At 42.3% G+C, this 27,118-nt stretch overlaps 1 protein-coding gene and 1 non-coding gene across 2 annotated transcripts; both read left to right on the forward strand.

Moving 5' to 3' along the window:
- On the forward strand, nucleotides 1-26,591 carry Khdc4 (KH domain containing 4, pre-mRNA splicing factor). Its single transcript, XM_050166260.1, has 14 exons — nucleotides 1-127; nucleotides 563-782; nucleotides 2,226-2,354; nucleotides 2,688-2,767; nucleotides 7,841-7,893; nucleotides 8,193-8,356; nucleotides 11,267-11,478; nucleotides 13,625-13,685; nucleotides 14,723-14,780; nucleotides 15,003-15,256; nucleotides 22,306-22,467; nucleotides 23,570-23,682; nucleotides 24,453-24,544; nucleotides 25,334-26,591. The coding sequence occupies exons 1-14, from the start codon at nucleotides 90-92 to the stop codon at nucleotides 25,531-25,533; spliced, it is 1,836 nt and encodes a 611-aa protein (XP_050022217.1). The 5' UTR covers nucleotides 1-89; the 3' UTR covers nucleotides 25,534-26,591.
- Nucleotides 8,802-8,929, forward strand: LOC126486546 (small Cajal body-specific RNA 4). Its single transcript, XR_007588150.1, has one exon. It is a non-coding gene; the product is annotated as a small Cajal body-specific RNA 4 (non-coding RNA).
- Nucleotides 26,592-27,118: the final 527 nt, after the last annotated feature.

The following is a 27,118-nucleotide window of genomic DNA, read 5'->3' on the forward strand; positions in this document are numbered from 1 at the left end:
CGGAAAAGGCCGTGCGTCAGCGCGCTGGGCGGAAGTGGCGGGAGGGCGGTGGTGGGTAGTTGGCGGGTGGTTGTCTAGAGCCGGCCGCCATGTCCGCAGGGAGCGCGACACATCCTGCCGCCGGCGGGTAGGGGATTCGCGGGCCCGGCGGGGAAGCGAGCACGGGCCGGGGCGAGGGAGGCGGGCAGGCAGCGTGTGGGTGGCCGCGTCCGGGCTCAGGCCGGGTTCTGCAGAGAATGTTGAGCAGGCCGCGGGCGCCTGCGAAAAGGCCGGCCGAGGTGCGAGGGAGACGCGAACTCGGAGCGTCCCGAAGGGCGAGCCAAGGGGAAGGCAAACGCTGGAGGATACCGGGACGACTTGAGTCTTCGGGTGGAAGTGACTGGGGAGGGATTGTTCTGTAAAGGGGCTGAAAGAAGTGGGAATTCGGAGGAGTGTAACTGAGTTTTTGATGGGAAATTGTGCGTGACTATGGAACATGACAGGCAGAGTGGAATGGTGTGTCCCGAGAGAACAGTACAAAGGAAGGCTTTGGGCCCCAGTATTTTCCTTCTCCTACCTGTAGGCGCCGCAGCAAATGGGACCAACCGGCTCCAGCCCCGCTTCTCTTCCTTCCGCCAGCGGCCCCAGGTGGGGAAGTCACCAGCAGCGGGGGAAGTCCTGGGGCCGCCGCCACGGCTGCTCCCTCCGGAGCCTTGGATGCGGCCGCTGCAGTGGCCGCCAAGATCAATGCTATGCTCATGGCCAAAGGGAAGCTGAAACCGTCGCAGAATGCCGCCGAGAAGGTATTCCGAGTGAAGACGCGCTGCTGTTGGCAGTTCCGTCGCTTTTCAGTTTTATAATATTCCGGTTAATGAATGCCGCCGAGAAGGTATTCCGAGTGAAGACGCGCTGCTGTTGGCAGTTCCGTCGCTTTTCAGTTTTATAATATTCCGGTTAATGAATGCCGCCGAGAAGGTATTCCGAGTGAAGACGCGCTGCTGTTGGCAGTTCCGTCGCTTTTCAGTTTTATAATATTCCGGTTAATGAAGGTGAAAGTGGATGGTGACTTGTTAAATTGTTCCTGTAAAGGAGAGGGTTTTTTCTTTGTTAGTTTGAGACAGGGTCTTTGTATATGTAGACAAGATTGGCCTCCTACTCGCTCCTGTCCCTCAAGTGCTGCTGATAACAGCTTTGATGACACCCTGAGGTCAGACAGTTTTAGTTGGTCTTGTTACCTTTATGAACTTTATCGTCATTGAAAGCAATACATTCCTGATACATGAAGTTCAGACAAATTATGTGAGTGTATTTAGAAATATTTACTTGTATGTGTGTCTGGGTTAGTTTGGGTCTCTGAGGGGTCTCTGGATTGAACGGAGAACATCAGGATTGGCAGGAAGCACCTATAATCTGCTGTGTGTGTTGTATATGACACACACAAGCGTTTTTCAGGAGGACATGCAGCTGTGTGCTGCTACAGTGCACATCGGAGGTCAGGGGTCACTTCCTCCTTGTCTGAGTTGGGGTCCCTGTCCTCTGCTACGTCTCTGTCAGGCGAGCTGGCATTTGTGCTCCAGGATTCTTGAGTTTCTGTCCGTCCCCTATCTTGCTGTAGGGACACTGAGATGACAGATCCACATCTGGTTTGCTTCATGTATTCTGGGAATTAAAACTCGGGCCTCATGATTGGCTATCGTGAGTAGCCTCATGACTGACCATCATAAAAATGTTTCCTGTGTAGCCGGGTGGTGGTGTTCTTACTGCCAACCCCCGTCTGTAGCCACTACTTGTATGTTCGCTGGAAGACACGACACAGGTTCCATAGCAGGTTGGTATTCAGGAGTCACAGGGTTGCTTCGTGGAGTGTGGTCTTTATTTATTCAGGAACTGTTTTTTCTTCTGAGCTTGGGCTGATAGATCTCATGGCAAGTGCTTTACCTGCTGAGGTGTCTTGTCAGCCCTGTGATGATATTTAAGTGAGGTTTTATTTCCTTTTTTATAAAAGTTGTTTTTGTTGTTAGGTAAAGAGAATAACTGGAAAGTAGGTAGGACTTGAGATAGCTATAAATCATAATGAAATCATAAAAACTTGTAATTCAACCAGGTGGTGGCATGCACCTTTGGGATATAGAGGCTTGGTCTAAAGAGCAAGTTCCAGGACAGCCAGAGCTCTTAAACAGAGAAACCCTGTCTCAAAAAACATACAAAACAAAAAACCTTTTAATTCCATTTTTTCTATTTTGTAGCTGCAGGCCCCTGGCAAAGGCCTGACTAGCAATAAAAGCAAGGATGACCTGGTGGTGGCTGAAGTAGAGATTAACGATGTGCCTCTGACGTGCAGGAACTTGCTGACTCGAGGACAGACTCAAGATGAGGTGTGTGGGACGTGGGAATCTTTGGGGAGGGTGGCAACTGAATTCAGAAAGATACTTCTGAACACAAGCATTCATGGGTGGGTTTGGGTTGTAAACTCAGGATTGGGTGTAACTGCAGAGAATAATAATAAAAGAGATGTGGATGACTTCCCTGGGTGGGCTTGATGCAGTCAGAGTTCCAGATCAGGACAATTTCTATTGGTGAAGTGAATGAGAGATGTCCTGCTGCCTTCCGTAGAAATAGCTTAATACCACATCAGAGTTTTATTTTTAATTTCATAACTATATGTATTTGTCTTGTTATCATTTTTAATAGAATGTTTCTATTTTTAGATCAGTCGGCTTAGTGGGGCTGCTGTGTCAACTCGAGGAAGGTTCATGACGACTGAGGAGAAGGCCAAAGTGGGACCTGGGTGTGTATCCTATGGCCCACTTCATGTTTTCTTCCCTTGGGAATCTGCAGGAAAGGTGTTTGGGTAGTAGCTTGAGGAGGAGTGAGGAGGAGTGCTGTTGGATTTCATTTCACTTTTTTTTTGTTTGTTTGTTTTTTCTTTTTTGGTTTTTCAAGACAGGGTTTCTTTCGCTTTGAAGCCTGTCCTGGAACTAGCTCTTGTAGATCAGGCTGGCCTCGAACTCACAGAGATTCACCTGCCTCTGCCTCCCGAGTGCTGGAATTAAAGGCATGCGCCACCACCACCTGGCTCATTTCACAATTTTTTTTTTAAGATTTTTATTATTGTGTATTGGGCCAAAAGAAGGCACCGGCTCTCATTACAGATGGTTGTGAGCCACCATGTGGTTGCTGGGAATTGAACTCAGGACCTTTAGACGAGCAGGCGGTGCTTTTAACCACTGAGCCATCTCTCCAGCCCCTCATTTCACAATTTTTTAGAGAAAAAAAACCATGAAATAATGGTTAACGCTTAGACATTTTTCTTGGCCTGGGGAGGTGACTCAGTCTCAAAAGTGCTTGTAATGAAAGTATGAGGATGGAATATGAACATCCCAGTACTGAGATCTCAGCTCTGGAGAGGATGAGGTGAAAGATGGATCCTCAGGATTTGCTGGCCAGCCAGAAGAGCTGAATTGGTAAGTCCCAGGGCCTATTGAGAGTCTTAGTTTAAAAAAGCCAAGAGTGGTCATTCTAGGCTACAGAGATGGCTCAGTGGTTAAGAGCCCTTGCCACTCTCCTAGAAGACCCAGTGTCAACGCCCAGCACCACATGATGAATCACAACCATCCTAACTCCAGTTTCAGGAGATCCAGTATCCTTTTCCTGCCGTCATGACACCAGGTATACACATGGTTCACAGGCATAGATGCAAAAGACGCATACACATTAAAAAAAAGCTACTCTAAAAACAACCACTCAAGGATTGACTTCTGGCTTTCACTGTGCCCTGTACACAGGAACACAATCTCTCACACACCTCTTTCCTATAGAAATTGTCTCCAAGTCTCAGAAGTCTGGTCTTTGTAGTTCTTGGCCAGTCAGGGCTACCTTGTGAGACCCACAATAGGGGTTGTATTATGTTGTAGTCTACTCCAGTCTCCCACTGAGGAGTGAACCTAGGGCCTACATACTAACTAAACAAAGGCTCGAACAATGAACTACATTCCCAGACTTTTCACTTTTAGTTGTATTTTGGGTTTTGGCCCTGTAATAATTATAGGCTGTAGGTATCTAGTTAATCTCAATTTTTTTTTTTTAATTTTTTCTTTTTAATGATTTACTTAACTTTATTTTATGTACATTGGTGCGAAGGTGTCAGATCTCATGGAACTGCATTTTCAGACAGTTGTGAGCTGCCATGTGGGTGCTGGGAATTGAACCCGGGTCCTATGGAAGAGCAGTCAGTGCTCTTAACCACTGAGCCATCTCTCCAGCCCCTTAATCTCAATTTTTTATTTTCCCTTCTGTTAGTTAGTATGGAAGATATATATACCTTTTTCCTTCAAGACAGTTTCTCTGTGTAGACCCAGCTGTCCTGGAACTTAATTTTGTAGACCATGCTGTCCTGTCTGCCTCATGGGTGCTGAGATTAAAGGTGTGTGCTAACACCACCTGGCGTATGTAAGATGTCTTTAGACTGTCATTTATAAGACAGGGTCTCTTGTAGTTCTTCCTGTCCTCCAACTTAATATATAGCTGAGTATGATCTTGAACACCTGATCCTCTTAGATCCACCTCCAAACTGCTGGGATTATAAGTGTCTATCACCATGCCTGGTGTGTATATGGTTGTGTGTGTGTGTTCATGTCCATGCATGTAAGGAGGCCACAAGTTGACATTGGGTATTTTCTGTTTCCCACCTTTTTTTTTTTTTAATATTTATTGTGTATACAGTGTTCTGTCTGCATGTATGCCTGCAGGCCAGAAGAGGGCATCAGACCTCATCATAGATGGTTGTCAGTCACCATGTGGTTCCTGGGAATTGAACTCAGGACGTCTGGGAGAGCAACGAGTGCTCTTAACCTCTGAGCCATCTCTCCAGTCCCTGTTTCCCACCTTTTTGTGACATCTGCTCTAACCATTTTTTTTTTTTTTTGGTTTTTCGAGACAGGGTTTCTCTGTGGCTTTGGAGCCTGTCCTGGAACTAGCTCTGTAGACCAGGCTGGTCTCGAACTCACAGAGATCCACCTGCCTCTGCCTCCCGAGTGCTGGGACTAAAGGCGTGCGCCACCATCGCCCAGCTGCTCTAACCATTTTGACTAGACTGGCTGGCCAATGAGCCCCAACGATCTTACTGTCTCCTCATCCTTCATCCCTCCAGTGCCTGGTTTCGATGGCATTTATATCTAGGGCCTCATTTTTTTTTTTTAACTGTGAGTCATCTCATTATCACCTATCTAGCTAGCTGCCTACTCTCTTTCCTCTTGTGTGTGTGTGTAGGTGCACAAAGCCTTCTGTAGTCACGAGGAGCCAGATTATCTTTATCATATAATTTGACTCAGTGTCTGTCACTGAAACTGAGGCTTAACATTTTTGACTGGCCAGGAAGTTCCTGAGGTTTGCCTATATCCATCTCCCAACTCTGGAATCAGAGGCACAGCTTTTAATTCCAAGCTTTTTTGTGGGTTCCAGGAATTTGAATTCAGGCTTTTTTGTTTTTCCAACAAGCACTGTTATTCATTGGGCCAGCCATTTTTCCAGCCTTAGAATTTTCTTTTTGGATAGTGATCACATTTTCGACAATTTGGCCTCAAACAGATGGTGATCTTTTTTTTTTTTTCCCTTGGTCTTTCAAGACAGGGTTTCTCTGTAGCTTTGGAGCCTGTCCTGGAACTCACTGTGTAGACCATGTTGGTCTTGAATTCACAGAGTATGGAATTAAAGGAGTATGCTACCACTGCCCAGCCTGATGGTGATCTTTTTACCTCAGCCTATTGAGTGCTAGTATTATAGTTATAAACAACCACAACTGGTTTGCATTTTTTTAAATTTTGTATTTTTTCTTTTATTCTTAAAACAATCTTTTTGACATACTGATCCCAGTTCCCTCTACTTCCCATTCTCCTGCTCTCCCCATTTTCTCCCCACCCCATCCCCCATCCACTTTTCAGAGAGGGTGAGGCCTCCCATGGGGAGGTAGTAAAGTCTGTCATCACTTGAGGCAGGGCCAAGACCTTCTTTCCCCCTGTATCTAGGCTGAGCAAGGTATCCCTCCTTTGGAAATGGCCTCCAAACTGCAAGTTCACGCACTAGGGATAAATACTGGTCCACTGCTAGTGCCCTCTTGGAACCAGATTTATAGGCAGTTGTGAGCAGTCTGATAGGATTGATTTGAGTGTCGGTCCTCCGAAAGAGCAGCAACTGCTCTTAACTTTTGAGTCATCTTACCAGTTTATAACTTTTTTGTTTTTCTGTAATCCTGGTTGTCCTCAACTCACTCTGTAGACCAGGCTGACCTCGAAGTCAGAGCTCTGTCTTCCTCTGCCTCCTATGTGCTGGGACTAAAATTGTGCACCACCATGCCTGGTTTAGTCTTTTGCTTTTTATTTTAAGAAATTTTCCTGAGTTGCTGAGGCTGATGTCAAACTTGTAATCCTCCTGTCTTATGTAGTGCCTGGGATTAAAGGTGTGTATATCCAAACTCAGTACCAGTTAGTTAACTTTGATCAATGAGAATAGCTGTAGTCCGAAGATTCCATGAGTTTGAGGCCAATCTAGGTATGTACAGAGACCCTGACTCAAGAACCAAATAGCAACAAAGTTCAAGAGGAAATTGCTTTTTTTTTTATTTAAACAAATTAAATTCCCTGAAAGTGGAATTTTCTTTTAAGATTTATTTATTACGCATACAGTGTTCTGCCTACACACTAGAAGAGGGCACCAGATCTCATTACTGATGGTTATGAGCCAACATGTGGTTGCTGGGAATTGAACTCAGGACCTCTGGAATAGCAGTCAAAGCTCTTAATCTTTGAGCCATCTCTCCAGCCCAAGAATAAATTTCTAAACAGGATTTTGTTTGGTTTGGTTGGGTGTGGCAACATCTCAGCTCAGCTCGCTTTGGTGACCATGAACATGTGAGCCTTCTGCCTCTGCTTCCTATCACAGGTACTGTGATCATACCTAGTTTGTGCAGTGCTGAGAGTGGCCACTGCTCTGCTAACTAAGCTTCAGTCCTGGTTCCTGAGTCTGTAGACTTGAACTAACAGGTCAAAGTTTTGTTTTTTGTTTGTTTTTTAAATAATTTATTTAACTTTATTTTTATGTGCCTTGGTATGAAGTATCAGACCCCCTAGAACTGGAGTTACAGACAGTAGTATCATATGGTTGCTCTGGAAGAACAACCTGAGCCATCTCAACAACACTTAACTCTAGGTCTTGATCAGTTCGGATCAACCTTTTTGTGTGTTCATGTGTGGGGGCCCAAAGACAGCCTCCTTTGAAGCTGTGTTGTTTTTAAATGTTTTTATTTTATATATGAGGGTTTTCCTTGATAGATGTTATGTACAGGAGCTGAGAACCAAATTCAGGAGCTTCAAATACTCCTTTATTTCCCTGAGACAGGGTTTCTATGTGTAGCCCTGTGTATCTTAGAGGTCACTTGGTAGAGTAGGCTGTCTTTGAAATCACAGAGATCCATGTGCCTCTGCCTCATGAGAGCTGGGATTAAAATTGGCTACCATGCCTGGTTCTTTTTTTTTTTTTCCAAGACAAGGTTTCTCTGTGGCAGCTTTGGTGCCTGTCCTGGAACTAGCTCTTGTATATCAGGCTGGCCTTGAACGGAGATCCACCTGCCTCTACCTCCCAAGTGCTGGGATTAAGGGCATGCATCACAACCACCTGGCTTTCTGGTAGCCATTTTTAAAAGCAGGTTCTCTGTTGGCTTGGGACTCATCAAGTAGACCAGGCTCATGGTCCATTGAACCTCAAGGTTTCTCCTTTCTTTACAACTCGGTAGTAGAATTGCATATGTAGCTTTTTAAAGGTGGGTTTTAATGGCTTTGGGATCAGTCTTTTAAATTTCTTTTTATAGGGATCGTCCATTGTATCTTCATGTTCAGGGGCAGACCCGGGAGTTAGTTGACAGTAAGTAATTTTTGGCTCGTGTGACTTCTCTGTAAAAAATTTGAAACCATGACAATAACAATGTACTGTCCTTGATAACTGCCCTTTATGAATTTTATCAGTGGTATATGGGGGTTTAGAGATATGGGAGTTGCATATTTCTGTAATCTGGAAATTGAACTGAGGGTTATATAATTTACATTGGCCTGTGTTTCTCTTTATACTCTTGTCAGTTCATTCTTTGGTATGTTTAGTTTATTACTAACTGAGCTGTATTTCCAGCCCCTTTGTGTATCTTACTGTCTGTAATTTTCCCCTAGGAGCTGTAAACCGAATCAAAGAAATAATCACCAATGGAGTGGTAAAGGCTGCCACAGGGACAAGTCCAACTTTTAATGGTGCGACAGTCACTGTCTACCACCAGCCGGCTCCCATCGCTCAGCTGTCTCCTGCTATTAACCAGAAGCCTTCCTTCCAGTCAGGAGTAGGTTTTGGCAAGAGCTTGTTTGTTCTATAAAAATGTCTGTGCAAAATAATACATAGTAAGAAAAAGAATTACCTGCTTTTTTTTTTGTTTTGTTTTGTTTTTCGAGACAGGGTTTCTCTGTGGGTTTTTTTTTTTTTTTGGAGCTTTTCCTGGCACTAGCTCTTGTAGACCAGGACAGAGATCCGCCTGCCTCTGCCTCCCAAGTGCTGGGATTAAAGGCATGCGCCACCACTGCCCGGCTTACCTGCTTTTTTTATTTTTGTTTATTTATATGTATTTTTTGAGGCAGGGATTTCTGTAATTCTGATTATCTGGGTTATGGAATTAAAAGCATCTAAATATCTTAGATTGACAGAATTTACAAAAGGGGATTGGTAGTTCAAAGGATATACAGATTATGTAGTGTAAAGATAGTATTTTAATCTGTATTTGTAAACTGACAGTTGGAGGACCAAGAAGGATGAGTCTGATGAAGCAAGACTTTGCTGATACACTCCTCCTAGACAAAGGGGTAGAGAGAGCAGCCCTTACTGGAGAAAACCACAGGGCTTTCTGTACTACCCAACATTTTTCAGCATTGTCATTACAATATTGTTTTTGAAATTAATTCAACATCTGTTGAAGAGACGTGGGTTATGCTTACTCAACGCTGTACTGTGGTGCGTGTGTGTGTTTTACTTAGCTCTTGCTGACCAGGTAATTCATTTTGTAGGTGAGGTAGGTAGATAGGTACATGAACATGAAGGGTTTTAGGTTTTGTGGTGCTGGTTTGGTTAGCAGGGCTTTGAATAGGCTGTGCTAGAACTTGCGCTGAGCTATACATCTAGCTATATAAATTCCTCTTGGGTACCCCATACTAGCTCAGTAACCTTGACTTCTGATGCTCCTGCCTCTCCTAAGTGCTGGAATAAAATAGGTGCCACCAGGCTTGGGTTTTTTATTTTATTTATTTATTTAAAAATATTTATTTATGTATACAATGTTCTGTCTCCATGTATGCCTGCAGGCCAGAAGAGGGCACTAAACCTCATTACAGGTGGTTGCTGGGATTTGAACTCAGGACATTTAGAAGAGCAGGCAATGCTCTTAACCGCTGAGCCATCTCTCCAGGCCCTGTTTGTTTTTTAATGCACTGCTCAGGGCTTCATGTATGTTGTGCTACCACCCTGCTAATTGATATAGCCCCAGCCCCTTTGTTAAGATAGGGCCTTAGAGTTGGGTGTGATGGCACACACCTTTAATCCCAGCACTCTGGAGAAAGGCAGGCGGATCTACTGAGTTTCAGGACAGCCAGGATTAAACACAGAAACCCAAAACCAAAGTCCTAGCTTGTGAATTTGAGGCCAACCTGTTCTATAAGAGCTAGTTCCAGGACAGGCTGCAAAGACACAGAGAAACCCTGTCTTGAAAAACCAAAAGAAAAAAAAATTCCTAGCTATACTTTAACTCACTATGTAGCAAAGCATGGCAAGAAACCTGCTTCCACCTCCCATGTCACCATGGGCTACCATGCCCTATTTATGTGGTACTAGGCAAGCATTCTATCAGTTAAGCTGGTCATATAGGAGAGGCCTTTTTCTAGTTATTCTGTTGCTATGAGAAGCACCATGAGCAAGAAGAAAGGGTCGTCTCAGCTTTCATGTTCTATTCCATCATGGGTGGATGCCAAGAGAGAAAAGCAAAGCAGGAGCCAGTGGAAGAATGCCGCTTCGCTTCCTTGCCATAGTTTGCTCAGCTACCTCCCTCCTTTGTTTTTTTCTGTCATTCCCTTTCTCCCTGCGTCCCTTTTTCTCTCCCACCCCAAGACAAGGTTTCTCTGTATAACAATTCTGACTGTCCTGGAATTCACTCTGTAGACAGGCTGGCTCCAGACTCAGAGAGATCCACCTGCCTTTGCCCCCCCCCCCCCCCCCCCCCCCCCCCCCCCCAGTGCTGCGATTAAATGTATGCACCGCCATCGTCTGGCTCGCCCATTTTTTTTATATATCTAAAATGTGTTCACTAGGATGGTTTCCACTAATTGAGTGCTGCTTCCTCCTGGAGGAGCATTTTTCTATCAGCTTTGCTTTTCTTCCTATAGACTGATAGGACTGTGGGGTAGCCAACACACTGGACTACTGATTGTACATGGCTAAAGGCCATGGGGATCTTACAGCCTCCCAGGCATTTCACATCCATAAAGTAGGAATTGGGGCTCTCTACCAGGCCCCACTTCTTGTGTTTCCTCTTCTGGAGAGGAATGAGAGAGAGCCTTTGTGAGAGGTATGTTCTCAATTCATTACCAGAAATCTCATCCTCTTCCCCCTCCCCAAACTCGCATGATCTTAATATGTAGCTCTGACCTGGAGCTCACTATCTATAGCAGGCTGACTTCAGATTCGCAGAGATCACCTGGGTCTGCCTTACCGAGTGTAGGGATTAAAAGCAAGTGTCACTGTTCTTTTTTGGTAGAGGCAATTTTTTTTTAATTTTTTATTTATTTATTTTTTTTTTTTTTGATTTTCGAAACAGGGTTTCTCCGTAGCTTTTTGGTTTCTTCCTGGAACTAGCTATTGTAGACCAGGCTGGCCTCAAACTCACAGAGATCCACCTGCTTCTGCCTCCCGAGTGCTGGGATTAAAGGCGTGCTCCACCACCGCCTGGCTGTAGAGGCAATTCTTAAATGAAGGGTCCATCTTCTGAGGTATGTCAAGTTAACTATTAGCGGCCATAAATCTAACCTTGTTTAACTTAGCTTAAATAAACAAGTGTTAAACCTCCTTAGGAGGCTGAGGCAAGAGGGTTGAGATTATGATAGAAAATTTCGAAGATCCGTGTCGAAATGATCCTACTACTTTGTAGACTAGTTTCCTACAAGCTTATTTCGGTACTGTTTCTTACTAATCAAAGTTCTCTGTTCTCTTACAGATGCATTATGTCCAAGATAAATTATTTGTGGGACTAGAACATGCTGTGCCCTCCTTTAATGTTAAGGAGAAAGTAGAAGGTCCAGGCTGCTCCTATTTGCAACACATTCAAATTGAAACAGGTGCCAAGGTCTTTCTACGAGGCAAAGGTTCAGGCTGTATTGAGCCAGCGTCAGGCCGAGAAGCTTTTGAACCCATGTATATTTATATCAGGTATGGATAAGAGCTGCAGATGAACTAATCCTTCTCAGTATAGGCTGGAGTACTTCATAACGAACAAGAGAAAATAGACTTAACTAATGTGAAATCCTGGGGTGATGGTGGTTAAAATCTGTAATCCTTGCATTCATATGTGGGAACAGGAGAATGAGGATTCCAAGGTCATCTTTGTCTACATGATGGCTTTGAGGCCTTCAAAAAACAAACAAGCCCCCAAAACCTACATGAAGGATTAAGTAAGCTTGGAATGATAACTTTAAAATTAGGTTAATAAAAATTACTGAATTATTAAAGCTGGGAAGATGGTTGCCCAGTTATGAATGAGCACTTGCTGTTCCAGAAGACATGGGTTTTGTTTCTATCACTCAGGGAGAATGGATCATATCCATCTGTAAGTCCAGTTCCCGGGATATGCTGTTGACCTCTGAAGGCACCTATACACGAACATAACTACATTTTTCTTTCTCTGTTTCTTTTTTTTTTTTTTTTTTTTTTTTGAGACAGGGTTTCTCTGAGTAAAACAACTCTGGCTGTCCTGAAACTCTTTCGACCAAGTTGACCTCAAATTCAAAATTCATAGAGATCCACCTGCCTCTGCTTCCAGATTGCTGGGATTAAAGGCGTGAGCCACCACCACACCTGGCTTAAACTATTTTATTTTAACATGTGGACAGGTTTCATGTAGACTATACTGATCTTGAATTCATTATGTGGTCCAGGGTGACTTTGAATTTCTGATCTTCCTGTCTCTTACCTTCCAAGTGCAGAGACTGAGTGGCCCCAGAATCACTTTTTTTCTCCCCCTCACCTCTGCTTTATTTTTTGTGTTTAAATGTTTTACCTACTCGTGTTTACGTTTACTTTGTACCTGCTGCAGGAGTTGTCCAGAAGAGGCTACTGATTCACCTAGAACTTTAGTTAAGGATGGTTGTGAACTACCACGTAGGTGCTTGGAATCAAACCCAGGTCCTCTGGAGACCAGTAACTGCTCTTTTTTTTTAAAGACTTATTTATTTATCTATCTATTTATTATGTATACAACATTCGGCTTCCATGTATGCCCACACACTAGAAGAGGGCGCCAAATCTCATTACAGATGGTTGTGAGCCACCATGTGGTTCTGGGAATTGAACTCATGACCTTTGGAAGAGCAGCCAGTGCTCTCTTAACCACCAAGCCATCTCTCCAGCCCCGCAGTAACTGCTCTAGCTGAACCATTTCCCCCCCAGTCTCTTTGTCAAAAATTACCATTATCTGAGAAGAGGCATTATAAAATATATGTAGTGATGGTATATTAGTTAGAACTTTTGTTTGTTTGCTTGAGACAGTTTCTCTGTACTGCACTGGCTGTCCTGGAGCTCACTTTGTAGAACAGATGGCCACAAAACCAAAGAGATCCTGCCTCTGCCTCCTAAGCACTGGGATTAAAGGTGTGTACCAACAGTGCTTAGCTGTTAGTTATAACTAAAAAGATTTTAAGTTGCTAATTAGTGTGATGTCGTATCTGTTTAATAGCACATGGGATGCAAAAACTGATTTACACAGTTCCAGGACAGCCAGAGCGCTAGAGTGAGCCATGTCTCAAAACAAACCAAAAACCACCTTTTGTTTATATTCCTGTTGATTGACTTCAGAGGGGTTGGAGAGCTGCTCTTCCAGAGGTCCTGAGTTCAATTACCAGTACCCACACGGTGGCTCTCAACCATCTATAGTAGGATCTGATGCCCTCTTCTGGCGGGCAGGTATACATGCAGAGCACTCAGACAAAATATAAATACATAAAATTTAAAAAATGACTTCAGAGGGCTGGAGAGATGGCTCGGAGGTTAAGAACGCTGACTGTTTTCCCAGAGGTCCTGAGTTCAATTCCCAGCAACCACATAATGGCTCAATAGCCATCTGTAATGAGATCTGGTGCCCTCTTCTGGCGCAGAGGTGTACATGCAGGAGGAACATTGTATATATAATAAATAAATCTTATAATTTTATAATAATAAAATCTTTGTTTAAGAAATGACTTCAGAGGACTAGATTTGAGCTGTATCGTGAGCATATTAAAGTAAACGTGTACAACAGCATAAGAAGAAGATGAGACAGCACTTTCCTCCTTTGACTTCATGGCTTATTCTTTATTTGTAGTCATCCCAAACCTGAAGGCCTGGCTGCTGCTAAGAAGCTCTGTGAGAATCTTTTACAAACAGTGAGTTTGTGTGTGTGGCTGGGATTGAAATCACAGTACCATGTGTAGAGTTGTGGACTCTGTAACTATAAACAAGTATACTGACCCTCCTAGACATGGTCTTTACAAACTAAATTAGGATAGCTTATAGTTGCATTAACTTCCAATTAAGCTAAATTAAAATTTAACTGTAAGCCGGGCCGTGGTGTCGCATGCCTTTAATCCCTAATCCTTGCACTGTGGCAGTGGCAGAGGCAGGTGGAACTCAGTAAATTCGAGGTCAGCCTGGTCTACAAAGAGATCCAGGGTAAGTAGGACTGTTACAGAGAAACTCTGTCTCGGAAAACCAAAATCAACAACAAAAAGCCCTACACCTTAATTCTTATTAGTCTGGAAGTTACATGAAGGCACGTTTCCTGGTTTAAAAAAGAAAAAAAAAGGTGAATGATTTATTTTACTTTTTGAGACAGTGTCTCACTATCGCTGGCTGGCTTTTAACTCTTAGTTAGGCACATCAGGCTAGCCTTGAGCTCATCTGCTGCCACTGCCTCCTCAGTGCTTAATTAAAGGCATGCACCACACACCTGGCAGTAAATGAATTCTTACCATTTGTGCTAGTTACTTGGAAATTTGTAATTTCTCTAAATCTGTGGCATGCTGGATGATTTTGTGCCCCAGAATTGGGTAGTTTCTGTATTTAGGATTATGTATCCTGCTGATGTACAGAACTTTGCTTATTAGTCCCCTTAATTCACATTTTTATTTTTGTTTATTCAGTTTGGTTTTTTGAGACAGGGTTTCCCTGTGTAACAGTCATAGCTGTCCTGGAACTAGCTCTTGTAGACCTGGCTGGCCTCAAACTCACAGAGATTTGCCTCCCGCCTGCTGGGATTAAAGGTCTGCGTCACCACCGCCTGGCTTAATTCACATTTAAATCAGAGCACGGGGGAAATACTTCAATTCATGATGGCTTTAGTTTAATATATAATCATATACCTATAAATATGGCATCATTTGGAACTGGTCTTTATTAACTTCATTTTTCCCCACTTTTCCAGGTTCATGCTGAATATTCTAGATTTGTGAATCAAATTAATACTGCTGTCCCTTTACCGGGTATGTATGGCATAAAGTGGTAAAATATTTTGTTAATGATAGTTATGGTTAGGTATGATTTTGAGGTTATACTAGTTGTGCCAGGGCATTGGTGGTGGTCCCTTCAACTTAGGGTAATTTAGAAAGCCATTCATGCCTTGATGTTTGTCTTCCTGCTGTGTAGAAGTCAGGTGAAATGTTTCATTCGTGCAGCTGATTAAAGACTTTTTTTCTTCCCCTCAGGCTATACACAACCCTCTGCTATAAGTAGTATCCCTCCTCAACCACCATATTATCCATCCAATGGCTATCAGTCTGGTTACCCTGTTGTTCCCCCTCCTCAGCAGCCAGTTCAGTCTCCCTATGGAGTACCAAGTATAGTGCCACCAGCTGTTTCTCTGGCACCTGGAGTCTTGCCAGCATTACCCACTGGAGTCCCACCTGTGCCAACACAATATCCGATAACACAAGTGCAACCTCCAGCTAGCACTGGACAGGTAGGATGCCAGCATATGCAGTATGCTGTTGAACTTAGGAGAAACTGGGGAACGGTTCTTTGTAGAAGTCAGTCCTGTTGTGTGTTTTGTCCTGTTGTCTTTTGAGGACCTTGGGATAGTACATGCGCCACTCTTAGTTTCTAGTTCTCCTTAGCTGCACAGGTCTGCCCCAATAGATGTTCAAGTGGGAGTCATTGTAGACTTTTTTTTTTTTCTAAATCAAATAACGGGTGTTTTAGATTGTGCTTGCTGGCTTGTACAGTCTGTCACAGGTGCTCTTGTTGGTGTGCGAAAGCTGTAGAAAACACCTATTGAATGTGACTTCCTTTTTTCCTTTTTTTTTTTTTTTTTTTTTTTTTTTTTTTTTTTTTTTTTTTTTTTTTTTTTTTTTTTTTTTTTGGCTTTTAGAGACAAGGTTTCTCTGTAACTTTGAAGCCTGTCCTGGAACTAGCTCTGTAGACCAGGTTGGCCTTGAACTGACAAAGATCCACCTGCCTCTGCAAGTGCTGGGATTAAAGGCGTTGCACTACCATGCCTGTCGTGACTCATTCTTTAATTATGATATGAGTGGGCAGGTCAGAGTTAGTTCCTTGCCCTTAGCTTCATGATCTCAAGGGCAAAGAGCACTTGGGAGGCATAGGCAAATGGATTTCTTCAAATTCCAGGCCAGCAAGGTCTACACAGTGAAACCCTGTCTCCAAAAAAAGGGGCTGGTGGCAAATCCAGGTTTTGTTTTATATGTTTATGATTTCAGTGTTGGGAAGGCAGAGACGGGTCAGTCCTAGGTCTGTCTGGCCAACTAGCTTACTTGGGGAGTTTCTGGTCAGCAAAAGACTGTCAAAAAACAAAAGAGGTGGAGGCTTGGGAGATGCCTCAGTTCTTGCCGAGGACCCACACTAGGCAGATCACAACTACCTGTGATTCCAGTTCCCGGGGGATTTTCACTCTTCCTACCTTGTATGTATGTGGCTTGAGGGATGGATCTCTCTGTGAGATCAGGTGCCTTTAGAGGCTTTTTGAGTGCCTCTCACTATGGAGCTCTGACTCTGTAGACCAGACTGATAAATAAAATAAAGGCATAAGTCACCACCCACATCTGTAGAATGCACAGCTTACAGCAAGCACTCTGGAATTGTTAAACAAAGAGGCTTTCCTGGTGGACGGAAGAGAGGTGCACGTTGCCAGTTTTCCCTCTAGAAGGCTGTGAGTGATACTTGGTGATTTTTTTGCTTTTTGTTTGTTTGTTGGTTGTTTGGTTTTTCGAGACAGGGTTTCTTTGTAGCTTTGGAGGCTGTCCTGGAACTAGCTCATGTAGAGCAGGCCGGCCTGGAACTCACAGAGATTCACCTGTCTCTACCTCCTGAGTGCTGAGTTTTAAGATGTGCACCATTACTGCCAAGTTGAGTTTTTGCTATTCTATAGAGCCAGGCTTTTGAATCCACCCCAAATCCTGGACAATCCTCTCAGTCAACAGAACCCATTTTATTCTTAGTGCACATCCTTCCTCCCACGTCGGTTATCCTGAACACTATTCCTGGTCACTGAAACCCAAAGCTTTGTTGTCATCTGGAAACTTTCCGAAAGTTTCATTGTGTTTAAATGTGTTACTTGTAACTGTTAAGATAATTAGAGCATGCAAGTCAATGGTCAGTGACCTTAAAAATGATCAAAATTTTCAATGTGCTCAAAACTATCCCTAATGGTCATGCTAAATACAAATGTAATTCACTTATTAGTGCAAGCTTTATTCTAAATAAGCTAGTTTGTTTAAAATCGGGTATACTTAATAGATGATTCTCAGTCTAGAGAAACGCTTCATCTGACATTTAAAGTGTTTAATGATTAATAAATACAAAGCTTGGGGGCTGGAGAGATGGCTCAGTGGTTAAGAGCATTGTCTGCTCTTCCAGAGGTCCTGAGTTCAATTCCCGGCAACCACATGGTGGCTCACAACCATCTGTAATGAGGTCTGGTGCCCTCTTCTGGTCTGCAGACATACACACAGACAGAATATTGTATACATAATAAATAGATAAATAAATATTAAAAAAAAAATAAATACAAAGCTTACCGTAGCTTTATTAGTTTAACAGAAGCATTAACAAAATATGAAATTTTACTTTTCAGTACTAGCTTCATTTTTAAAGTTCATATTTTTGTACAACATAAATTAAATAAAAATATAAATACGCTTAATAAAAATATATAAAAATTTAAAAATATAAATAGGACTAAAATGCAAGCCTAATTACATGTTTCTCAGTTCCCTTGGAGGCCAAAAGGAGTTAAACCAAAAATGCATTCAATATCTATTACATCAGAATGTACTGAATTCAGTAAAAACTGAGACCCTTCTAACAAATTCTTCCTCAGTAAAACAGTTAGGCTTACAGTATCAGCTGGATCTGTATTTTAATGCTTATGTAGTACAACTTCATTGCTTTCTACTAGGATTTTCTGACTATTTCTCTGGTACTTCTAAATATCCTGTCACCTAGTAAAATCTGCTTGGGCTCAAATTAAAATTGTTCTGGCTGTGCAATTAACCATTGTTAATTTTTGTTTTTAAGTATTTTTAATATTTTATTTTCATGTCTACTGGTGTTTTGCCTGCATGTATGTCTGTGTGAGGATGTTAGATCTTGTAGTTACAGACAGTTATGAGCTGCCATGTGGATGCTGGAAGTTGAATCTGGGTCCTTTGGAAGAGCAGTTGGTACTCTTAATTGCTGAGCCACCTCTCCAGCCCTCAGCCCTTGTTTTTATATTTTATGCTTGCCCTTGATCTGATAAATTATCAGACTCTGCCAAGTATGTTAATTAGAGAAGCCTATCCTCTGTTAATGCCTTTTTTAAATACAATATAAAGGCATTATTTTATTCCAAGCTTCTAATGCATAATTAATAATGAGTTGACATCAGCTTGGTATCTGATACTACAGCTGTCTGTGTCTGGGACCTTCTCTACCGTCAGGTATGTAGACGTCTGTACTAAAATTTAAAATTATAAAGGCATGCATGATCCCCTCCCTGTCTAGTCAGCAATGGAGCACAGGACCGAAAAATGCCATTATGTCATATAATTGGCATTATGCATTTTCTTTCTAGGACCTATTACAACTAAAAATGATAATGGTCCAGTGTACATTAGCTAATAAGTTACAGTTTGTAAAATATTAGTCATAGATGGATGTGGTGGTGCATGCTTTTGATTCCGGTATTAGGGAAGCAGAGGCAGGTGGATCTCTGAATTTGAGGCCAGACTGGTCCCTGATTTTACTGCAGAAAGAAATAAGGAAGCTGAGGGATTAACCTGCCCTATTTTTTCTTCTCCAGAAGAAAATGGAGAAGGGGTATGCCTCTGTCATTTCAGATGGTTCCACTGAAACATTAGAGATTTTTCTTCTGCTCCTCTGGCCCTGGCCATCAAAAAGAAGGCAACAGAACAGTGAAAGTTAAGAGGATAGATTGGCCTCACACGTAAAGGGAGACCTTGTTGTGTAAAGAGCACAAAGCCCTATGTCACCTTAAGAGTCTTTTTCTGATGAGGCTAGCTTCTTTGCCCTGCACATCTGCTACGAATGCCTCTGAGCATGCAGGTTGAGTAGACTCAGGTCTTGTCATTTACACCAATGACTCTGTTTATGACTGGACCTTAGGGCTGTAACAGACTCGTTCATTCGTCTGAAGAAGTGACTGCTTTTAATTTTTACATGGGATTTGAATCACTTCCCATTTGCATAGGACATCATAATACTTCTATTCCTATTAAAGGCAAAGATGGACTGACATTCTAAATGAAACCAGAACTATTAATACGGGTCTCTTTTTCAAGCTATTCTCTAGATTTTTTTTCTTTTTTTTTTTTTTTCGATACAGGGTTTCTCTGTGGTTTTTTGGAGCCTGTCCTGGAACTAGCTAACTAGCTCTTGTAGACCAGGCTGGCCTCGAACTCACAGAGATCCGCCTGCCTCTGCCTCCCGAGTGCTGGGATTAAAGGCGTGCGCCACTACCGCCTAGGCTCTCTAGATTTTTCTGATCAATATAATAATGTAACCAATAGGTAGACATAGGTTATATCCCTGTTGTTGATGGCAAAGTATCACACATAAAGTACTCCCACTGTTCTAATAATATTCATTATTATTAGAATATATTCTTATATATAATTATATTCTAATAATATTCATTAATATTAGAATACTGAAGCCTGCTTATAGAATACTCAGCATCAAATAACAAATTTATCTACAGCATCTTAAAACCACTCTGGATTTCCTGCTATTAAAAAATAAAATAATTTTTAGTGGCACACGCCATTAATCCCAGCACTTGGGAGACAGAAGCAGGTGGATCTCCAGGTCCAGAGGCCATTCTGGTCTTCAGAGTGAGTTCCAAAACAGCGAGGACAACACAGAGAAAGCCTGTCTCAAAAACCAAAATAATAAAATAAAAAGAGGGGAGATGTTGGAACAGTATCCAAGAATGGAGTTGTGTGAAGAGATTTCTGAGTGCTTCTGAAGAAACCAAGAGTCTTGTGAGCTCGGTTTCTTTATAAGCACGGAAGTGTTCTTGGGTTATGCTCTCATTCTCCCCCCAGGTGTAGTGGGTAGGAGTAAGGTTACTTTAGATTATTTACTAAACTGCCTACTGTTATTTGTTTATATGCCTCCATGGGAAAACATTTTACCACATGAGACTTGTTGGTCATGTGCAGCTTGCCTTTTGGATTGTACGCTTTGCTCATGTGACTCCTCAGAGTATAAAGTGTCTGAGGTTCTGGATAAAGTTGTCTTCTGCATGAGATTTAGTCTGCTTCATTATCAGATCCATTTTCCCGGGTCTCACTGTCCCCTAGAGCGTTAAAGAGGGGGAGGAGTGGGTTAATAGGAATTAGTGCAATATTATTTTGCCATTCTAAGCATTGTCTTTATCCTTTATGACCAGTTGTCTGGATAACAGATGGTAAATACAAATACTTAATCACTTAAATGGGAGATATTTGTTTGTACTATCTAGTCAGTCCAAACACAATAATACAGATTTTAGCATAATTCAGTACTCCTTTAAAATTTCTGTTAATGGGCCAGGCCGTGGTGGCTCGTGCCTTTAATTCCAGTACTCGGGAGGCAGAGGCGGAGGCAGATCTCTGTGAGTTCTAGGTCAGCAGCAGTCTGCAAAGCCAGTTCTAGGACAGGCTCCAAAGCTACTCAGAGAAACCCTGTCCCCAAAAGCAGGAATAAATAAAAAAAGAAAGAAAAGAAAAAGTAACCTCTGAATAGCCAGGGCTTCGCAAAGAAATCCAATCTGGAAAAAAAAAAAAGCAAATGAAGCCTGGGTGGTGGTGGTGCACACCTTTAATCCCAGCACCAGCAAGGCAGAGATCTCTGAATTTGAGGCCAGCCTGGTCTACAAAGTGAGTTCCAGGCTGCCAGGGCTGCTATAAAGAAAAACCCTATCTCAAAAAAAACAAAAACAAAACTAAAAGAAAACAAGCAAACAAAACAAAACTCTGGCTTCATTTGACACTTGGCAGTCAGGAAATCTTTTGTATCTGAGAAAGATTTATCTGTTCCTAAAGTCTTTATTTTTTTTTAAAGATTTATTTATTATGTATACAACATTCTGCCTCCATGTATGCCCGCATGCCAGAAGAGGGTACCAGATCTCATTACAGATGGTTGTGAACCACCATGTGGTTGCTGGGAATTGAACTCAGGACCTCTTGACCACTGAGCCATATCTCCAGCTCTGTGTGTGTGTGTTTTTAAATCAGTGGCTGCTTTTCCAAGTAATGATTGGTTTTGAGACAAGGTCTCAGGCAGCTCAGGTTGGATGCCAGCTAAAGATGGCCTTGAACTCCCCTCCCCCGCCCCAGCCACAAAAGTCTTAAAAAGAATAGGAGTCATAGATAACAGTGGACAAATAGAATCTACCTGCTCTGTAGTTTTATCCTTAACTTCACACAGATGGTTTCCCTGCTGGCTGTGATGCTTGCTGAGACCCCTGCACCCAGTTACCTCCCATTATTTCCTGATGAGTCTGCCCATCTCGTTAAGTCCTACTCCAGGACATAGAGCGTATTGTCATTGTTCTGTTTTCCATGTCAGAGATGGCGAAACGAGGTTGTGAAAAGTAAAGTGACAGTTTGGGGATATGATATGAGGTAAAATCTGAAACTCAGGCCTGTGATATTGTTGAGTTCAATTTTATCTGCTAGAGTATTTGACCTTGGTTCTAATCTGTACCATCAATAGAATACAATTTTAGGAAAAGATTAGATGTCTAGCTCATCTCTATGTGTTCTCTATAGTCCTCAGTGGTAATGGAAAGACTAAATTGGAGTGTGGGATTGCTAGTGGATCCTACATGTGGCCTCCTCATAGGGGACTTCTTCCAAAATAAGCTACAGTCTTTGTCCATTACCACAGGTAGGTAGGTACCCGTGGGCTGTGAGCACTGAAGGAGAGTGCAGTTTATCACCATAAAGGACTTCAGTAGTAGGTTAGATGGATGACCCAGCAGTTAACTTTTTACTGGGCAGTTATGTGGACCTCATTTTGGATTCTAGCATTCAGACATTTCTGCATTACCTGTAGTACCAGATCCCCGGAGGCAGGGACAGGAAGATCCTCTTGACTTCTATCTAGGCCAGAAAGTCGTTTTCAGGCTCAAGGAGATAACCTTCTTCAAAGGAATAGTTGGAGAGTAAGAGACACTAGATGCCCCCACTGGCCTCCATTTGTGTACACAAGTGTACACGTGTGCATATATGCTATACAAACACAATTTTAAGACTATTTTACAATTTTGATAAGGTCTTTGATAGCCTTGGCAGGCCTGGAACTTGCTGTATAGACCAGACCTCAGCACACCAAATAGATTAAAGGTGCAGCCTGAGAATCAGAGCGCCCATTGGTTGTTAGTTTGGGGGGTGGGAATGAATATCAGATTCCTGAAAGTTACTGCTTATTCAGATCTACTCTCTCAACGTAATTTATTCATCCAGCATCTCATACTTTGTTTCTCCTTGCTTTCTTTGGTCCTAGAGTCCGATAAGTGCTCCTTTTATTCCTGCTGCTCCTGTCAAAACTGCCTTGCCTGCTGGCCCTCAGCCCCAGCCCCCACTCTCAGCTCAGCCCCAGTCCCAGAAGAGGCGATTCACAGAGGAGCTGCCTGATGAGCGCGAGTCTGGACTGCTTGGATACCAGGTTAAATAAATATCCAATCTTCCTTCCTTTATCTTCCCTTGCTGTGTTTTCCTTTTAAGTAAGAGAATTTGCATCCATAGCAACTGTCTTATGGGATAAGAGTTTTGCTTCTGGAAACAGATTAGGTGAGGATTTTATTCTTGAGGAATTAATTTAAGGCAAGAGTCATTCTCCTTTGCCATTTTTTTGTTTTTTGAGGTCAGTGTTAAAACATGGTGTGGAGGGAAGTCTCCTGTGACTGACATTAGGAGTCGTATTAAAATTTCATGCTTTTTCATATTCAGGACAACAGTCTTGAAAGCCACTCATCAAAAGCTATCAATCTTCAAATTTGTGATTTTTTTTTTCCTCGAAGGAGTCTGCTTTCTCTTTCCATGGTTTTTAATTAACCTGTGGCTTTCAATTTGCTGTTCTCTTTGCCCCCCCCCACCTTTTTTTTTTTTTAAAAGGGCTGGAGAGATGGCTCAGAGGTTAAGAGCACTTGTTGCTCTTCCAGAGGTCCTGAGTTCAATTCCCAGTATCCACATGGTGGTTCACGACCATCTGTAGTGAGATTTTGTGCTCTCTTATTGCATGTAGGCAAACATAATAAATCTTTAAAAAATTAAAAAAAAGACAGTTTCTCTTAGCTCTACCCTATTTTCCCACCCCAGGAAGAACATGTCAGAAGTGGAGCGATAACACATTATGAACATAGTCACTGGCAAGATGATTTAGAGGAGCAGGCAGCATATGCTCAAGGCCCTGGGTTAATCCCCAGTGCCAGGAAAGATGAGAATAGTTTTGTTGTTGTTTCAGCAGAAGAGACACATTTATTCATTCATTCATTTATTTATTTGTAGTTAATGTTACCAGGTATCCAGAAGCCATTGTATTTAGAACGGTTGCTTATATAACGAATTACACTTTCCCCATGACTAAGTTCTACAGAAACAGGAACCCCTACTTGACTATTTATTCTCACAAATCCCAAAGAACGTGTAATGCCATTTAATTGGTGGCAGTTATCAGAAAGATGAGGCACTTGACAGTTACATTAAGGAGCTAAAGTCAATGCAGCAGTTGTAGATTTGCTAATGCTACTGTATTTTTCTGCTCATAGCATGGACCCATTCATATGACTAATTTAGGTACAGGCTTCTCCAGTCAGAATGAGATAGAAGGCGCAGGATCGAAGCCGGCAAGTTCCTCAGGCAAAGAGCGAGAGAGGGACAGGTAAGTTAATTGGGATGGAACAATTACTTGAATACTAGGTAATATGATGTTTCAGAGGCTTTTGGGTTTCCTGTAGGCTAGGCAGTAACAGAAGCGTTAATACAGTCAAGCCGTTTTTACTAATTGAGAGTGATCGAGTCTGGTACAGTGGTGCAAGCAGAAGTCTGAGGCATCTTGGGGTACATGAGACTTTGCCTCGAAAAAAAAAATAAAAAGGGTAGGAGCTGGAGAGATGGCTTGGGTTAGGAGCACAGGACACTCAATAAGTGGGTCTGGGTTTAGTTCTCAAGAGTACCTGCCTGGTAGCTTATAACCATTGGTGGCTTCAGTCCCAGGGATTACACCATCCTTTTCAGGGTTCTGTGGGAACTGTAGACACATATAGACAACATACTCATACACATAAAAATAAGTACCATTTTGAAAGCAAGAGAAAAAGCCCCATATCGTGGATGGAGGTGTTGGATCAGTGTGTGGCTGAGGATTGAATGCTCGAGTTCTCCTTTCCTTTGGTGACATAGCTTTCAGAAGGGGTACTGAGGAGACACGTGATCAGTGAAAGAGCCTTGACTGCTTTGAGCTAGTTTTGACATGGTCTCCCTTTGTAGACATGGTGATAGTTGAAGAGGTGAAGGTAGAGCACGTGGTTATGGTAAAGTCACAGTTCATTAGCGGTCGTTGGGCATTCATAGCATCAGTTAATACTGGTATTTGACTAGGTAATTTAATAGGTTGAATCTCTCTAAAAAGATTTGTCATGCTTTTAACAGGCAGTTGATGCCTCCACCAGCCTTTCCAGTGACTGGAATAAAAACAGAGTCTGATGAAAGGAATGGTTCTGGGGCCTTGGCAGGAAGCCATGGTAAGTTAATTGTAGATGGGGTTGGGAGTGACCAAGCAGGGCGGTCGGTCATAGCGCTTAGTTTTCTAACCTGGTGGCCATTCATCCAGATTTAATCCTACCTTTATGATTTACTGGCTAATGGTATATATATATTTTTAAGTTAATAACCTAATAGGACAGTATATAGCTTTTTATTTTTAACTATTCTGTGTCAGAAATAAGAGTTGCTTGCTTTATATATTTATACGTATTACCAGTGGTGTTAAAATCCTATGAAATACAGTGATTGTTGCTCATGATGTCTGACTGGAGGCCATCTAATTAGATTTAGGAAAAATTAATTTGCCTTTGTGTCGGGAGCTGAGCCCATCACCTAGCAGCATCCCAGACCCCTTCGTCTTGTACGTGGGGTCATTTGTATCGCTTACCTCCAGTTGATAAAAATGAGCAGAATAAAAAAATAGTTTCTTCTTTTCTTCTTTTCTTTTAGCTCTTTAAGAGGTGAGATGCTAGTCCTCAAAGACTCGCTTGCTAACTTCCCTTTTTTCTTTCTTTTTTTTTTTATTTTTTTCTTTTCTTTTTTTTTTTCTTTCTCTGTTTTCTTACATGGTTCTGGTGGATTCTCATTTGCTGGTGCTGGCTGTTTTTCGTGTGATCATCAACGTTTTGGGGTGACCATTGACCCTGTGACTACAAAATGGTGTCCATCTAACCACCTATAATTAACATCTTTTTTTTTTTTTAATTAACGAATTTATGGTATTTTTTTCTTGGTGGGGAATGGGGTTGGGTTGTTCTCTCTTCTAGATTATCCAGCCAAGAAGATGAAAACGACCGAGAAGGGACTTGGCTTAGTAGCTTATGCCGCAGACTCCTCTGATGAAGAGGAGGAACATGGAGTCCATAAAAATGCAAGTAGCTTTCCACAGGGCTGGAGTCTGGGCTATCAGTACCCTGCGTCACAGCCAAGAGCCAAGCAGCAGATGCCCTTCTGGATGGCCCCCTAAGACGTGGTGGGCAGACCTTTGATGCTCGGCGACTCTTCTTAGCAATAATGCATGCACTTGATTAAACAGGATTCTGGGACCTGTTCTGAGGGCCATCTTGGACCTTGAAGATGTTAGGGACGCAGTGTTCCTGTCATAAAGGGATGCCATCCTTTTTAAAAACCCTATTTCTGCAGTGGCATAACATGTGACAAAGTTCACTTAGAATTTTAACAGTTGATGAAGTGTGCTTGTCCAGAGAGATATCAGGACTGCGCCATTGCCACATGTGTTTGACCTGGTCTAGCCTTTTCCAAATGAATAGCCTCAACTCTGTTGTAAAGAAAGTTTTATTTGTATTTTACTACTATTGGGTCAATTTTGATAACTGGTTACAAACAAAGCCTTACTATTTATTAGTGGGAAATGGTTTTAAGACCCTTCCTTCCAGTACTTAACATTTAATTCCAAGAGCTCCTTGTCCCCCTTTCCATTTGGATTCCTTGTGTTTGGGAAATGCTGTTGTACTCATTTAAAATGGTCAGATATAGCTGGATCTTGACTAGGAGAATGAAGTTATTTCTGCTTTGTTTCTTCCCTGGGATGATCCAGAGTTGGCGTCTTTTGCCACGCTTGTTTCAGGCAGCCATTGCTCTTGTTACTGCCCGGGTCCTGAACTTCTTGTTTCCAGCTGAGTCAAAGAAAATGTGACTAAAAAGCTGGTCAGAGCTGGTCAGAACTCACCACTGAAGGAAACACAGTTGTCTGTCTCTCTGAACTGGTTGTGGCAGAAGAAAGATGGGACGACACCCATAGGATGGTGGCTCTGGCTGGAATCGCAGCGTCTCCTCTTTTCTTGGCATGGCAGGTTTTGCCAAACGAACTTTTTTGTATCAAATATTGACGTGTGGAAGTGAAGGAATTGGTGGTGGCTGAGCCGAGAGTGTTTGAGATACTGTCATTTTGCACACTTTTGAATACTTTGGAGACTGGCTTTGTACAAACTTATTCTCTGGTTTCCTCTATGTTGTAAATAATTAGACCATAATTTCATTATAAATAAATGTATAAATAATCTACTTGTCAGTTCTTTTTCTTCTGTGGCCTATTCATACACTATTACAATAAACTTTTTAAAAATTTATTTTAACTTTATTATATGTGCATTGGTGTAAAGCTTCCAGGGATCTGAAGCTACAGGCAGTTGTGAGCTGCCATGTGGGTGCTGAGAATTGAACCCAGCTCCTCTGGAAGAACAGCCAGTGCTCTTAACCGTTGAGCCATCTCTCCAGCCCTGCAATAAACTTTTTAAAGTAATTTATTCATCTCTATTTTTCTTATGTGCGTTGTTGTTTTACCTGCATATATATGTCTGTGTGAAGACATTAGATTCCCTGGAGCTAGTTACAGATAATTGTGAGCTGTCATGTGGTTGCTGGGAATTGGGCCCAGGTCTTTTGGAAGAGCAGCGAATACTCTTAACCTTTGAGCTATCTCTACAGTCCCTCGATAAATTCTTTTTTTTTTTTAATTTATTTATTTATTATGTCTACAACATTCTGCCTCGATGTATGCCCACACGCCAGAAGAGGATGCCAGATCTCAG

Source organism: Alexandromys fortis, unplaced genomic scaffold (genome assembly GCF_014885135.2).
Source record: "Alexandromys fortis isolate MF-2015 unplaced genomic scaffold, M_Fortis_MF-2015_v1.1 scaffold_152, whole genome shotgun sequence".
Classification (NCBI taxonomy): Eukaryota; Metazoa; Chordata; class Mammalia; order Rodentia; family Cricetidae; genus Alexandromys; species Alexandromys fortis.

Excerpts from the sequence above, each read along its gene's own strand:
- Khdc4 (XM_050166260.1), top strand. The coding sequence starts at position 90 with ATGTCCGCAGGGAGCGCGACACATCCTGCCGCCGGCGG. Across the intron at positions 128-562 it reads ACACATCCTGCCGCCGGCGG|GCGCCGCAGCAAATGGGACC; the intron begins GTAGGGGATTCG and ends TCCTACCTGTAG. Across the intron at positions 13,686-14,722 it reads GTGAGAATCTTTTACAAACA|GTTCATGCTGAATATTCTAG; the intron begins GTGAGTTTGTGT and ends CCACTTTTCCAG.